Source organism: Euleptes europaea, chromosome 2, assembly GCF_029931775.1.
Source record: "Euleptes europaea isolate rEulEur1 chromosome 2, rEulEur1.hap1, whole genome shotgun sequence".
Lineage (NCBI taxonomy): Eukaryota > Metazoa > Chordata > Lepidosauria > Squamata > Sphaerodactylidae > Euleptes > Euleptes europaea.
In genome coordinates this window covers 91711440-91728461 of record NC_079313.1, presented here as the reverse complement: position 1 = coordinate 91728461, position 17022 = coordinate 91711440, and the positions used below count along the sequence as shown (strand labels likewise).

At 40.7% G+C, this 17022-nt stretch overlaps 1 protein-coding gene across 4 annotated transcripts in view; it reads right to left on the bottom strand.

Moving 5' to 3' along the window:
- SRGAP2 (SLIT-ROBO Rho GTPase activating protein 2) overlaps nt 1-17022 on the bottom strand; it is a 218188-nt gene that overhangs the window by 49232 nt on the left and 151934 nt on the right. For 2 of the 4 annotated variants that reach the window (XM_056844376.1, XM_056844377.1), the window contains exons 7-9: nt 15864-16088; nt 10168-10269; nt 7090-7287 (exon numbers count right to left, since the gene is read on the bottom strand). In XM_056844376.1, coding sequence (XP_056700354.1) covers nt 7090-7287; nt 10168-10269; nt 15864-16088 — 525 coding nt within the window. The remainder of the gene's footprint in view (nt 1-7089; nt 7288-10167; nt 10270-15863; nt 16089-17022) is intronic. The other 2 variants (XM_056844378.1, XM_056844379.1) reach the window with 1 other exon arrangement.

Below are 17022 nucleotides of genomic sequence, written 5' to 3'. Positions count from 1 at the left end.
AAGAATTACTATTCAAAAATTCTCGGCATTGGACTATTCTGATTAATTTTTATTCTGTTTATAGCCTGGCAGTGTTCTTTAATTTATTTACTGGGTCGAATCCAGTGGAGAAAGCCCCTTCCTCCAAGTGGACTGCTGTCTGTCCTAAAAATCCTCACGAACAAAATGTACCACACTACGGGGCGCTGCAGCAATGAGGGGGCATCAGGTAAAATTGTCTCTTCCTCCCTCCTGTAGTGACACAAGCCGCCAGAGCAAGAGGGAGGAGGCAATTTCACTTCCTTCCCCCTTGTTGCTGCAGTGCCTTCTACTGTGACGCCTGTAGTGTAGTGGTTAAGAGCGGTGGTTTGGAGCGGTGGACTCTGATCTGTAGAACCAGGTTTGATTCCCCACTCCTCCACATGAGTGGGGGAGGCTAATCTGGTGAACTGGATTTGTTTCCCCCACTCCTACACATGAAACCAGCTGGGTGACCTTGGGCTAGTCACACACTCTCAGCTTCACCTACCTCACAGGGTGTCTGTTGTGGGGAAGGGAAGGTGATTGAAGGCCGGTTTGATTCTTCCTTAAGTGTTAGAGAAAGTCAGAATATAAAAACCAACTCTTCTTCTTGCTGCCGAGACCCTACCAAACTTCAGAGATGATTTTTAGCACAAAAAGGAGGCTGTCTGGAGAAGAGACAGACAGGGAAAGATCCCCTCTGCCAGCTCCTTCCATGAGCTTTTCTGCTCATCCAGACGTCTGCATTGATATACCACATTTGTAATTAAAAACAAAAATAAAACCATGAGATTGTTAGATTACTTACAGTGCATGCCCAAGCACACTTTGCCCTGACTAACCCCATCAAATAGACCGGAATGGGATCCTGAGTTGACCTGCTTAGGATTGCTCTCTTAGATAATGGAATGTTTGCTTCTCTGTCAGTTCTTACATTTACTTCTTACAATATTAGCTTCATATGTTTCAGATTTCAGTGCATGTTACTACCAGCTAATTGTGGAGTTACAGTCTATGAATTCATGTGGTAAAATAAGCAGTGTCAAATTTACTGTTTTAAAGCGCAAACTGACAAAAAAGAGCAAAAAAGGGAAAATGGGGGAATTAGCATCAATTGCATTTTCAAAAAATATCCATATTTTCTGAAAGTTCTGATGAGGAAGCCTTCAAATTAACAGAATTGTTTAGTTCAAAACTAACCTACCGAAAGTGACAAGAAACGTACAATTTAAACGAGCATTCTAACCAACCCAGACCATCCTAAAACATGAATCAGAATGCCAAAATACAGTGATTAGAGAAACCTTTCATCCCCGGCATGTTCACAGTTCAGTGGCTTACTCCCTGCTGTCAGTCAAGGCTCTATTAAAATAAACAACCACCTGATAATAAGACATGACAGATTGTCTGCCTGGAGCCAATTTAAACCCTCAAGGAGTAGCTCTGAACCCTAAAGCATTGGGCAGCTATACATGGATTTAAAAAAAAATTACCCACAATGCAAACCAATGACTGGAAGAAATTTGGTCATATGTAACACTTGGATTTTAAACACTATTCCAAGAGTTTAGAGGCAAGATCCACTGTGGACTGGGCTCTCAACTACAACATCGACAGAAATGGTTTATAGTTGCATGGAAATATAGGCAATGGACAAGCCATGACCTGGACTGATCTTAGACCCAGCCATAGCACTGCCCCAACAGATGAAGCAGCACCCAATCCTAGGCATCGCTGGTACTATACAGTAGATTACTGAATAATAGTTCAACCCTATGCAGAATTACTTTAGTCTAAGACCACTGACCTCAAAGGTTTAGATGGGATAATTCTACATAAGACACCAGCGTAAGTCCTTTGCTTTATTAAGTACTTTATGTGCCACATCAATCCAGTTCATTAGGTAGCATTTCCCCATCATTTACAGATACTTCAAACTTATATCCATTGTATGCCTATGCATATAAAAAGCTAACATTTTGATATGCAACCCTCCCCAAATGTCAGCACTCTAATCCAGTTCATAGAAAACTCATATATAAGGAGACAAACAGCCCATTCCTAAGGCGTGCCGGTGGGCGCACCCAAAGCCCTTAGGAGGCCGACAAAGGCCTCTGCTGGTGCAGGGACCCACAATGCCGGCATGAGTAGCCCCAGCGCTGGTGATCAGGCCCGGCCGCCAGTCCCTGTCGCTGCAGCTCTGGGCCTGGATGCCGCCGCAGCCTCCCGCCAGCCTTCCGTTTTTTTTTTTAGATACACCAGCTTTTTGCTGGCGTATCTCCCGTGCAACCCTATGAGGGCTGCACAGGTTTTTTGCGCCGGGCACTGCCGAAACCTCCTTAGGAGGCAATGTTGCTGGGTTGCCTCCTAAGCCCAGCGCAGGCATTCCTCTCAGGAATGCGCTTAAAAGCATCTTGAAACTGCCGCACTATTTCTCTGTTACAATTTTTTCCAATGGAAGAATGTGTTATGCTACACCAAGGGAATCTTGCATCCCCTCCACAACTGTAAAGCTTCCAGTATCCTCCCCCTCCCACACTGGTATTTACCAGTAGGAAACAGCTGTCAGGAGCAAGAGATAATAAGTTAATGTGTAAGCCAATGTAGATCTTCCTGCCTTCCTGGCAATGCACAGTGTTATGCTTTTGAGGCTGAATGGAAATATCTTTTGTCAGATGTCCCAGATCTCTGTCCCCTCCTCCCCACATACAGAGCTAGCAACTCGTATAGCTCAGCTCATTTAAAAAAACACACATCAAAAGCAGAGGCAGAAATTCAGCTCAAGTAAAGATATTCCCAGAATGCATCAGGAGGGAAAAAATCAGAGCATCACAATGCTCTGCTACTGTCAGTGATTAAAGAGTGAGAAATAATAGCACACTGATAAAAAAAAGCAGCATGGTACTGATTATATACAAGGTTATAAATAATACTTTTATAAATCTTCCAGATTTTGTGAAGATTAGCAAATATTTCTACAAAGCACTTTGAAGATGAAGGACTCTACAGTGGTGTAGTATTTTTTTACAAGTGATTGCAATTAACTATACACCACAATTATCCACCCTTTCTTCAAATGTCTATTTATTTTTGCTTTCTTCAAATGTCTATTTATTTTTGTCTGTACTTTCTTTCATCTATTTATTCTCAAAACATCACTATAGAGAGATAGGATTACACTTCCTTCTTTTCCAAGGAGGTACTGAAGCACAGAGAATAAGGAACAGAGATGAAGCCAGAAGATTTTGGCTGGCCAAGGAACAGATGTGGGGAGTATTTGAATCCCCAAAATGTGTACACACCACAGAGGTATTCTCCCTCCCTCCTGCTTGACTAATACTTGCTATTTCCTTCCCTACAAAGTTAAAATTATCATTATACATGCTGAATATCTCAGAAAGCATTCTCCTCTATAATAACCTAGCAATGCTAACATTCTTTTCAAAAATATTTGTAAGTAAAGCTGGTTGTTAGCTGAATTAAAAAATCATAAATGAATAAAGTATGAATGGTGCCACCCTACTTTATGCACTTTGTTCTATCATGAGAGAGTGGTCTTTTGTGTGGAAGAGTAGTGTGTTAACTACTGAACAAAAAGTATTTTCTTGACACATTAGCCCATGCCCTTTTGGAATGCCGCTTTTACGAGGAACTTCGATAGCACTATATTTCCCCCCTTTTAATATACAAATCCAATGCCTCTGTGACTGACATCATGCCTTTTTACTAAGTGACAGGGACCCCAAGGCTACATTGTAAGTGGCAAGATTTGTTTCAGTCCTTATATCCCTCCAACACTAGATATATGCTGCTCAAGATCAATTGATCAAGGAGCTTCTAAGGGATAAAAGGAAAGGAAAAAGGAAAAGTACTTTCAAGATATACTTCCAAGGCATCTTAATAGTCCTCTTTCATGGCTACCTTTGCAATAATATCTGCAAATTGCCTGATAAAGATTACAGCTTCCTATCACAATTGTTTCCACATTTTGAGGACTTTTGCAGTCCTATCTTTTCTATGTGCTCTTTTGGTACTTCACTGTGTTCTATGTCAACCTGTTGTCATTTGGAACCAGTTTCCTTTTACTAAGTTTTTTTTAAAAAAATATTATGCTGCACAACAAAGCCTCATTCAGTGACTGGTGCTTCTGGATATTACTGTAATGGACAGTACAAATAGCAGCAATTTATATAAAGGGGGCTCTATCAAAGCCATTCCCACTGCTATATGAGGGTCTCCATTGGTTTCAAAAGTCTGTGCATTTAACAATCTCAACTATTTGCTGAAGGAACAGCAGAAAGAGGTTGAATGAAAGTAGAGTTAAGAAATGTGGTTCTCCTGCCACACTGGCTTCAGAACTCTCTGGCTGTGTCTATACGTCCACCTAAAAGTAGAGAAAGAGCGGAAAACTCCTCTCTCCTCATTCTTGTGGCTCATATCCTATTTTTGCATTTGGCATGTAAAAAGGGCACCATGGGAATTACTTGCCAGTGTTGCCCCTATGCTACAAGCAGCAGGCAAGGGAACTCGATGGAAAGGGCTCCAACCTGCAGCTTTGCATGACATGCTGGAACCCATCCATATAAAGAGTGATCATCTGGTTTTGCCAATTTTACTAATATGGATGGGAAACAACCCACACACTGTCCCGTCCCCCACCCCCCCGTCTCAGGCCCTAGCTAGTCACGAACTGGCGTGTACGGTACCTTCAGTGCTTGGCATACTTATTTGATTTAGTTCATAGTGAATATCTCACTAACTAGCTAACACCAATCAGGATGTGACACTAACTGTAGGAGCTGATCCAGGGTATATTTTTGGAGGAAATAGTCCGTGCAGATGCACCCTAATATGATGATTCTAGCCTCACACCAGGAACAATCTCTCACTGATTTTGTTATTTCCTCCAAGCAACTCATGGCAGCATACATTGCCTCCCCCTCCATTTAATTTTCACAACAACCCAGTGAGGTAGGTTAGGTTCAGAGAGAATGACTGGCTCACGGTAATCTAGCCAGTTCACAGCAGAGTGGAGATCTGAATCTGGGTCTCCCAGATCCTCATTCGAGATGCTAACTAGTATACCACGTTGGCCACAATTAAACTTCTGTTAAACTGATTTCCCAAGTTTCGTATTTAGCACTGGGGACCAAGCAAGCATCCACATACACGTTTATCACAGAAACTGTTGATGCTAAAGCACAACTCCTTACCAAGATGGCCGAGTTAAATTAATCTGTGGTACCTGGCCAATAGATCAAGTTGATAATGAGCTTTTGAATGCTTTGAGATCTTTGTTGACAACATCCTCAATGATCTAATCCCAGCGAAACCATGTCTTCAAACAACATGGAACACAGATAATTCTGGAACTCCGCCCACCATGTGATGTAGTTCTCAAGTGGCTCCCCTACTGCACTACTTCAGTTTGAGGAACTATTTGGAAACAACTAATGTAAGTAACTTGGGGAGGTGGGGGAGTTGTTAAATTTCTACAGTCTATTTTCAGACTCGCTGAAAATTTAGATTCATTTCTGCAAATATGTTCAAAGCAGTTCATCTTTTCCCCATTTTGCCATATCTCCAGTTCTGCTGATAAATCATTTTCTGTGTTGTTTTGATTTTCTTTTTCACATTGCAAGTAATACTTAGCTGCTACCCATTTTTTACCCAACATCATATTGGATGTTTTGAAACTAACGCCTGAGGTTCTTGTTAAGAATATTTATAAACCTCTGCTATGGAAGATCAATCAAATGTTCGATTGGAGTAATAAAAGGGCTGTTCACACATCAGCCTCCTCCAATCCTTACTTATTTATCCTGGATGCTCTCATACGACATGATGAATGGCATCTTTGTGTTTTGAAGACAGAAGTCTAAATCTTCTGGCACTGGTTGTAGGTAGATGTGGCCTTTATACAAAATGAGGGGTAAGTATTATAGATGAAATTAGAACATGCTTGATAGAAAATAGAACATGTGGCTTCTAGAAAAAGAAAATCTGAAAGTTCAGTTAAGCCACCATTTGCATAGGCAGAGAATATCAATTGCTTCTTAATTGAGTCATTTCCCCAATGACAATTTTGATAGATTCACCTTTGCAGAGTATTTTAATTTAATGTGGCTTTTGAAGAATTCAGAGTCCTTGTCTAAGTGAATAATGCATTCTACTATAAACCTATTACTAGATGAGACCTATCACAAACTACTGCTGTCTGCCAAAGTAATTTGCAAAGTATACAGAATTCTCATAAGAAATGTAACCCTTTTAAGAGGAATAAAAATCTTTTAAATATTATAGTACCCATTTTTAAAAGGTCACTCAGAGGGCAATGAAACAAATTGCTTCTAGACAGATTCTTTGATCCAACAAAGTGCAAGTGGAGCCCCTTTTAAAAAGCTACAATCTTGCTAAACAGCTTTTTGGCATGGAAAGGAGAATCCACAAATGCCAAACTCTTTCTCCTGAGAACAACCAATCAGTGGGCTTTTGATTTTTAAAATAGAACTGCATGCACGTAGCCTGGTTTCCAGACTAGACCCAAGAACTGCACAGATATCACCTGCACACATGCATTCAGCTAGGGATGCACATGTGGAAATCTGTTTCCATACACAGTGTGCTCCTAGCTGGATTGAGGTGTTAGGTTTTCAGTCCCAACTCAATAAAGCTTTAAGAAAATATACACTGAAACAATGCATAGACATAAAAGGAACATAAAAGGATTTTGGCAAAAATATTCTCTGGCAGGAAAGCTCAGGGTTGAAAGATATCACTGCCGGTTTGGGCTTCTGTCCCATCTCCTCAACCTTGTAAACATTCACAACTTACAAACAAAAGGACTTTTCTACCTGCAATAGTTGTAATGTTATTTCTGTCTGCATGCCACTATTCTTAAGACACAAAATAACACAGGAGGGGAGACTGAGGCTGACATTGATTATGTAGGTGGACCATCCTCCCTACTTGCTGCGACCATCATCTGCTCCTCACAGACTGTTAGCCTGAACTGTGGGCGAGGCACACAGATTTCAAGCTTCACCATGCATAGACTCTGCTGCAAGCACTTTAAAAGCCAGAGCTTACCGTAAAATAGAACTGTTCTGTCTCCTGCTGATTGGCCCGTCTCTTGGCAATGCTGGGCTTGCTCATAAAGGTTTCAGAGACTGTTGATTTTACTGACTCCATAGAGTTGCTATACTGGAAGCAGTCTGAGACATCAAAATCCTCAATGGTGACTATATCCTGGATAGTCTGCAGTGTTGCTTCCATTGTTTTCTTAACCTGAGGGGGGTGGGAAACAAAAGAAAATATTCACAGCACTTTCTACCTGTGGCACACCTTCTCATGCTGGGGTGAGGAAGCTCTCCAGCTCTGGCCCTGCATCTCTTGGCAGCTGGGCATCATCACAGCAGCAGCAAGTAGGGAGTAGCATATTCCTCAAAGCAGAACAGAATGAATGAGAGCCAATGAAATCCATTGCAGATAAGGCTGAAGGTGGTGCTAGTAAGTGGTAATGCCGATTGAGGAGCTGGTATGCAGTGCGCATGTCGCGTATAGGAATAGGTTTACAACTTGGAAGTGCTGTGAGCTCTGGATCTGCAGGTGGAGGTGCCGCCTTCTCTGTGATGTGAAGCACTTTTAAAACCAGCCTTGGCCAGTTTGCCAGCTGAAGCCCTTACTTGAGAAGTGAGCTCTGGCCACAGTAATCCATAACCTAGTCACTTATTGGTTACATTACTCTAATGTGCTCTACTGCCTTTGAAAATCGTTTGAAAACTTCCATTACTTCAAAACTACCAGCAGGGTGTCGGCCATGAACTGATAAACAGGAACGTATTTCTCCAGTACTCATAAGCTTCAGCGGCTCACCATTCCTTTCTGGGCCCAATTTAAGGCGCTGGTTTTAGCTTCTGAAGTCCTGAAGTGGCCTGTGACCAGTGTGCATTTACGACAGAGAGTTATGTATATCATTTTGGACTCTGCTTCATGCCCCCTGTTCTACTACCACCCCGGCAATGCAGGTGGTCGCAGGGGATGGGCCTTTTCACAGCTGTGCCTCATTTATGAACTTGTTCTATTCCTTAACCTGGTACACCTTTTTAGTTTTAGCAGACATTTTGAATTGGTAGTTTTCATACTGCTTGTGCTGCTGGGTAACCATTATTTTAATTGCTGTTTTTAAACCGAACACTTCTTTAATTAATGCCTGTGCTGCTTAACAATTTTGTTCCTTTAATTTTAGAATTTTGCTTTTTAGAATTTTTAGATTTGGAAATTACCATGAGCAATTTTAAGTGAAGACTACAATATATAATTATTTTAGATAAGCTAATAATTTTAACTAATAACTAATAAAGTTAAATAAACATTGTAAATAAACTAAGATAGGATATGAAGAGATCAATGCACTATGTAGTTAGGCATATGGGCTTCAAATGCAGTACAAAGCTCATCTAATTAACACAGAAGAATCCACAGGAACAACAACTGAATACTGAGGCTACACTATTATGCGTACTCACTTGCGAATAAATCAAGGGTAAGCTACGCATTACATTACATTTTTAAACATTCTGTTCGAATAGCTTCATAACCTTTCCAATTAATTATGGTATAGCGGCTCTTGATACACAAATCACATAGCTGACGTTCATTAATCCACTGTGATACCGCAATCCTATGTACCGCTTCTGCTTTCCAAAAAGTACACAAGAAGGATCATAAAAATGATCAAGTTTAAGTGTTGTTTGTACCAGCTTATTAGAAACTAACAGAGCACTCCTAAAGAAAGTTACTCCTGTCTAAACCCATTCATTTAAAGATTAAGATTGTACTGTTTAAGATTGCATGGCAAATTGTCAAGGGAGGCAGGAATTATAATCCTCTTTTGTAAATACTAACAGCTTCAGCTACGCCAAATGAAACAAATTTTGGGGTCTCAAAAGTCAATGGCCATGATCCAGGTAGCCACTTTGTGCATGCATATTGGTCACCTCCAGTGCCATCCTAAAAACAGTTACACCGTTCTAAACCCAATGAAGTAAACTGTAGGACTTTTTAAATCCCTCCCGAACCAGTTACAGCTCCCATCATACTACACTAAAGCAGCTTTTTAAACTGGAGGAGGAAACAGGAAGCCCTGATTCCAGGACTAATACAAAGACTATTTAGCACTGATGCTGGCAACCAATCAGCCCTAGTGCACATCATTATGGCCATGAGAGGGGTCGTATCCATCCAGCGATATTGCAAGTTAGCTTCACTGTAGCAAGGGAGTTGCAGCTCAGCCTACTTGAGTAACACAGGAAGGCAATTTAGCCATAGTAGTAGAAGCTTCTGATTGGTGCAATTGCAGCAACTGAAGTAGCTGACGGGAGCCTGCTAGAATCCCAGTTTTCTGTAAATAAGCAACATGATCTGCCTTTTTCTTTTTGAAATGCTCCCCTCAAACTCTGTCATTTTATAGCACCACATAATTATGAAGCATCTTCTTCTGACTGTAATACACTCTTGCTAAGATTTAAATCACTAGTTTCTAAAATGTTAAAAAGCAATATTTCACTTTAAGGAATATTAGAGAACCAAGCAAAAATCCAAGCTCCCACAACTTTAAATTACAATAACTTCTACCTAGGTAGAAAATAGTTTAGGATTTTTCTCTTTCCTACAGAATGGCACAATATTTATGCCTTATAAAAGGGTCAGTTAGTTAAAAGTTGGCTTTCATTCAAAATACAAACATCTCACATTAACCACAGCAATTCTACAGAACATAGCTGTACTGTAACTTTCAGAACCTGTGAAAAACACAAAACTCCATTACATCATGTAGAAAGTATGTAGCTTCAATTAGCATTAAAGCATAAAGTGAAGCAAATTCTAACATAATAATTATAATATGTATAGGATGACCTCACCTAAAAATCCTCTATGAATGAAGGCAGCCTAGAGGAATTTACACGGGGAAATTGATAGCGTTTGGTTTGTCTTGGAAGTTTCTGCATTAGAACCTTCACTTTCCATTGTCTCTCCTTTCCCCAATTTGCTGCAGGCCACAGCAAACAGGATTATGGTGAAGGCACACAAACATAGAGATCAGTGACAAAGAGGAGATGAATGATTTTTGAAATTGCAATGAGACCTAGAATTATGTTAGCTCACCTCTTCGTTTTCAATCTTCAGTGTGGATAATCTAGATTGCAGCTGCTGGCATCTCTGTACCAACTCACTCTGCACTGGCTGCTGGGCACACAGCTGGGACACCTGGAAAAGAAACGGCACTTTTGAAAAGGGATTCCAGACACTTGTCCCTAGTTCCTGAGTTCCATATTGAAAACCATATGCCATGATGCATGAGAGGCCTGGACCTTTGAGATGAACCAGAAAACAGAAAAATCTTTGTGTGTGTGTATGTGTGTGTGTGTGTGTACAGAGTAGCATAGTCACAAACAACAACAACTAGGAATTCTATACTAATGCCAGCTCTGGAATAAATTGCATGGACTGGGTTTGGCTTGGAGTAATCACTACTCTCTTTAAATAAGTGTAGGACTAGTGAAAACATTTTTAGCATGTGTAGCTTGGTGAATCATGACTGAGTTGGTTCCAGTAGTCTACTAGCAGAAGATGCTGATGGCTTCAATTAGCATTAAAGATACTAATTAAAGATGCTGATGATCTTTCTTTTCCCTCCAGTAGTCCCTTCCAACACTGGGAGTCATTAGACTCACACAGACCAGGGGGTTGCATTGAGAAGCGGGAAGGAATAAAATCACAAGCCTGTCTCTTGCATCAATTGAACAAGTGCTTACAGAATGGGGAAGAAGGGGGTGTTCCCTTTTCTCCCTTACTGCAGCCCCCCTCCAAATCTATATGGCTATTAATATGGAAACCTTGGGAATCAACTTTCCCAGAGTTAAAAGGGACTACAAATGGGAAGAGAAAGTGGGAAAGATTCGTGATTCTTGCACCAATTGATCATGGGATCCAACCCACTATGTTGTTTGGCTTAATGATGTTTCTAGCCACACTAACAGAAACCATTCAGTTACAAGTGAAAATAAATATTCTACAGCCTTATTCAGCCACCTCTCTGAACATTATGTAAGTTTCAACGAAATCAGTAATACACTATCTTCCAATACCACCATTACTCTACATCTGTAACATGAAGAAAAATATTCAGCCCCTACACATTAAACAGCCTATTTTTTTCTCTCTTGAACTTCAGACTCTAAATTTCGGCACAAACACTTTTTTCAAGTTTTCATTTCTAATTAAATCAGTCCCTGGGTATACACATAGCTGTTTCACAACAGCAGTTTTAGAGCTGATGCTACCAAAAAGGGAGAGAAATAAAACACTCCACGGAAGAACATCCACTGATCTTCAATTTGCTTCAAAAGAGTAGCTTCTTTGAGACCGGCCATAAGCACTGTTTAACTGACTAGGATTTGGGGGACTGGGCAAATACAGACATTTGGGGGTTATGTAAGTGTTATATCTTTAGATTTCAATTAATTTAGTTAGAATAGCTCACAGATCCCTACAACAGAGAAGGAAGCAGCCACTTAGATGGCAGTTGTAGAGGCAATCCCCTAAACAACATGCTGGGCTGATGCAAGCAGGGCAGGGAGCCAGGTGACAATGGGGTTGTGTGTGAGCCCAAGGCCTCGGGTCCTGGCTCTGAGCGCTGAAACCACAGCCACTCGAGACTCCTGGCAGGCAAGGTGGGAGTTCTCTTAATTTGGAGGCCGAGAGCTCTTCCTTTCTCAAAAGCCTAGCTCTCCAGCCTCCGATTCGTCTCTGGGTGGTGAACTTACAAGCAAACACTGTTCCACACATCAGCTTTATAAAATATATTAAAGTTTAATGAGAGAGAGGTAAAACAAAATGAAAATACTCTCGAATTACCACAAAGATTCCTTAACAGCTATGAAACTTCTTATTCCCTGTCTAAACTGATATTCTATCTAACTAAAGTTCTCTAATTAATTTCCGAGGCCCATGGTTACCAACATCCAGTCTCAGATGTTTGCTGGCATTCGAATATAAACAAAGCATGCTATGTTTTCCAGAGTGATGCTGCAGCCTCCCGTAGAAACAGGCAATCGCCTGAAAATAAGGAGTGAAAGTAAAAGAAAGTCCCTGGCTGGGGCAAAATTACTATTTTATGACCTCACCAGCCTGCTAGGCAACTCAGGAACCCATCAGGGCCCGGCGATTAATTAACATTTGCAGGTGTGGGAATGACTAGGGAGGCGAGCACCAACCTCTCAAGAACTCATTCCCAAGGTCGAAACAGGGCCGCTTCAGGGATGTTAGATTAGCAGCAGTGAAAGCATTCCTTCCCGGGGCCTGACCCACTGAGACAACTTACAATTTGAACCAAAGTCCAGCCATCTTAAAAGTAAAAGGCCTGTATAACAAATGGTGCTTTCATACAGGTTGCCAAGGCAATTCCTACTCAGCTGGCTAAGAGTATGGACCCCAGTGTTTTCCTGGGCTTCCTCATGACTCCTGGAGCTTGCAACTCTTTCACACGGATTGGCCTATTTAAACTTGAGCAAGCCTCTGGGGCAGGCAGAATATGCCTGAAGGCAGAAGTGGCTGTCTCATTTCTGGGCTACGGCCTTCTCCCATTCATCACACACATGTAATGCATTACTTAATCTGCTCCTGACTGTTAGTAATGCATTAATAAATAAAGATATGCTAGAAGTAGAGTTATCTTTGGGGTATTGAGAATATGGCACAGCAGCAATATTTTCTTAACTTCTTTATTTAGAAAATGTATATTCTTGTAGCAGCTTTAAAAAATAAAACAATATGATAAAATCATAAAACAAAGAAGAATAACAATAACAAGTCATGAAAATAAGCTAAGGGCACTAAAAACAACATTATTAGCTGGTTGGGTGGAGAGTTTAGGAGGGGGCAGTCCCTCAGAGAAATCCTTAGCATCTAAATAAAACCTTTAACAGCCATCAAAATGCCAGAAAACCCTATGCCTAACGGTTACTTATTTTGGGATTCCACTCCAAATAGGCCCTGAGGTATACTAAACCATATTCATAAATATTTGGACAGGCATTTCCACATAAGCTGATATCACTTTCATATACCATCACTGGGGTATACACAGAGAAATGAACACACATGTATCATGCATGAAGGAATCTTAAATCCCACTGCTTCTTATGACATGAAGCCAATTCATATTCAGGTATATTGAAGTGGGTATGAGGCTGATATATCTATCAAATTGTTTCACATCCTGAATGCACTTATTGTTAACAATGGTTACAAAATATTATTAATACTTTGGATAGATGCACCAACACAGACGAGGAACAAGTGTCTATTAGTCATTGTCAAATTTCATTAATATAATTTCATCATTTCCAATTTCAATCTCTTTGCAACTTTTGCACCCCCACATATTAACATTCATTATTAACATACTGTAGTTACTGCTGTCTTCGAGATGGGGTCAAGTGAATTAGAGTCAACAGGCTCAATTTAAGCTAGGTGGTAATTTTTCCTCTTACAACTAGAATTGAGCAGAGGTTTTTTTTTAAATCAACAGCTATTTTCACTGGGGTTTTTTATTTGTTACTGTACTATTGTACATTTTAACTCTATTGTAAATAACTTTAGCCAATACTCAAAGTGTCCTAAAATATTCTAAATAAGAACAGCAGGTGAATGGATTCCAGTTCAGACCTACTGCAAGTCTGAGCCATAAACCTTCTCCATGCACCCAGATGACTGCAAACTACAACGTTTGAGATTTAAACAGTGTGAACAGTGTGTTCATTATGTACAGACATGAAAGAAACTAAGAGAAGGAATGTTGATAAAATCTTCAAGTAGTTCATAATTCTGAGAAAAATTATGCCCAACACATATGAAACAAGACAGAGTGATGTAGTAGTCCCCTTAAAGAAAATGTTAGCGTTCTGCATGGGATCCAATAGCACTAACAACATAAACTCTAATATAGCACAGCTGTGTGAAAAAGCAGAGAGAATCTCACCTACAAGAAAACTGCAAATAGAACTAATACAAAGCATCTGCAACACCATCTCCTGGGTCTAGATACAGCAGGATGAAGGAAACTTGCAATAAATACCAGAGAATATGCAATAAAATACCAAGCTTCAGTTTTATGGCTTGCCATTCAGTAAACACAATTTATGAGACATTTTGTTATAAAGGAAGGACTTATAAAAAAAAATTACACAAAAAAAAATGACGAATTCACCATTTTTAAACAGGCACCTTAATGGCAATGCATAGTAACCCAGACCCTAAATTTTAGAGATAAAAGCTATATATTGTTTCTTCAAAGTTCAAAATGCTGTTGATCACAAAAAACAGAACAAAAAAACCCTCAGATTGAACACATGAACACATGAAGCTGCCTTCTACTGAATCAGACCACTGGTCCATCAAAGTCAGTATTGTCTACTCAGACCAGCAGTGGCTCTCGAGGGTCTCAGGCTGAGGTCTTTCACATCACCTACTTGCCTAGTCCCTTTAACTGGAGATGCCGGGGATTGAACCTGGGACCTTCTGCATACCAAACAGATGCTCTACCACTGAGCCACAGCCCCTCCCCTTACCAAAGAAGACATCAGGACTTTGGAGGAATGCCAGCCTTTATAAGGAACAACCTAAAAATTCCAAGACAGGGTTTTTATCTAAAGCCTGGATTGGATAATACAAAAACTGGCACAATCCCCTACACAAGGAAGGAACAAGGGCACACTTTATGGTATACCTGCATCACCTCTCAATATCCAGATTTGGATTTAACTTTCAAATTGGGTACATGTACATCTAGACTGCATGGTAGCTTCCTAGATTTTTGTAGGAAACTGACCTGGCTATCCATACATGACTATACCAGATTCAATTATTGAGCTATATTCAGCCACTCTGCTCAGCAGTCTGAAGCCCTCTTCCAGCCTCAGGATCCTTCCTCCAACTTAGGTGGCTTTTTCATTGAGCCGCTTAAGTTGAAAGAAGGCTTCAAACTGTGCTGGACGGTGCCTTTCTGTGGCCTTTGTGTGGTTATTGCAAGCTTGGGCAGACATGCTAGGCTTGAGGGGAGCCAGGTGCAACTTCAGTCATAGAGCAGTGGCCCATCCTTGTATCATCTGATTTGTCCCTGAACATACTACTATCCAATTCTGAATCAGCCTCATAGGCTGGATTCACAGACACTTTTCCAGTAGGTAGTAAATCACAGTCTCACCACAGAGAGAACACATTCACATGATCACCGGAAATGATTATGCAAATCCTAGAGGGCCATAGCCCTTTTAAAAAAAAAAAATCAGTCTGTTGCAAACTAGAGAACAAAGCTGGAAAAGCCAACAAATAACAAGCACTCTGGTCAAGATGTAAGTCATAAAGTAGTGCACCTGGCAATTCTGTGCATTCCTAAGATGGCAGTTCTACAGTCAGATGGAATATGCATAATAGTTAAATTGAGCTATTTCAATTCCTTTTTTATCAAGATGTTAGGATATTTTTATACATATGACATAAAAGATTACAAGTATTTTACATAAATAATTGAATGAATAATTGAATAAAGACACTATAATTTGATACTAAAAAATCTAGAGATTTTTCTATCCACATTTCCCACCTCTATGCAATCTTCACATGAAGAGTACCCCACTCACTAATATGCTGCTGAAATTGGACTTTGGATCCTCTTTCGTATTAGAGGTTCAACCTGAAGGTCAGGAACATATTTACTGACCAGCAAGCAGGACAACTAGATTCTAATTATGATTGGAGTAGAGATTCCTGCATATGCACAGTCACAGAAATAAACTTACCATATCACCCATGTGAGGTTGAAACTCAAACTTCATGGGAGGGCAGAAGACATTGTTGCACATCTCCATGAGGCGCTGCTTGTCACTGTTGGCATCCAAGTTCTCCACAGCATTCTCAATGGCATCTAGGCCTTCATGCTTTGACTGTTCTAGGTTCAGCTCTGCTGACAAGAATGTCCTGAGTGCCCTACCAAGGCTGGCATGGTATCCTAGGTCACAGCACTGCTGAAAAACACGCAATGGAAAACAACCTGAAACTCAAGAGTCTTGGCAGAAAACAGAAATTACAAAGGCACGACACAAATACTGGTTACCATTGTTTTTACTAATATGCTTATCTTATATTATTCTTTTCTCACATGGTTCAACAGTCCAATAGGCTAGAAACATGGAATTTACTTCAACCCCTAAAGCATGTCTACTTTGCAAATTTAAATGTATACAAGAATGATTTCCAACAAAGTTTAAAAAAATCATACAACCAAACTGCCCTTAAGACTGCTCCAGAAACTCCGATTGGTCCAGAATGTGGCGGCGCGGGTCCTTACGGGTATGCTGTGAAGGGCACACATCCAACCAGTGCTCCGCGAGCTACACTGGCTCCAAATTGAGTACCAGGTCAGGTTTAAGGTTTTGGTAACGACACATCCAACCAGTGCTCCGCGAGCTACACTGGCTCCAAATTGAGTACCAGATCAGGTTTAAGGTTTTGGTAACGACCTTTTTAAAGCCCTAAACTGTCTGGGATTATCGTATCTGCAGGACCACCTCTCTCGATACACCCCTAAAACAGCACTTTGCACAGCTGGTGGAAAACGTTTTGGTGATCCCTGGCCAAAAAAGCACTCGGCTGTCCAGGGCCAGGTCCTTTTTGGCTCTGGCTCCTGCCTGGTTGGACACTATGCCTAGTGAGATCCAGGTCCTGTGGGACTGAGCTGTTCTGCTAGGCATATGGTTGAGGACAGCAACCATTTTCCATCTGGCTGGCCTCCCCTCCGCCCTGCCTCTATTTCTTTTTTTTGCCTTTATTGTTTGTTGTTACTGTTGTTATTATTAATTTGTAATCTATTGCTGCTAGGGTTTGAAGGCGCTGGGATTTTAGTGAGGGTACAGAAATTGTTTTTATGGACCAACTTAGAGACTGTTTCATATGGTTGTA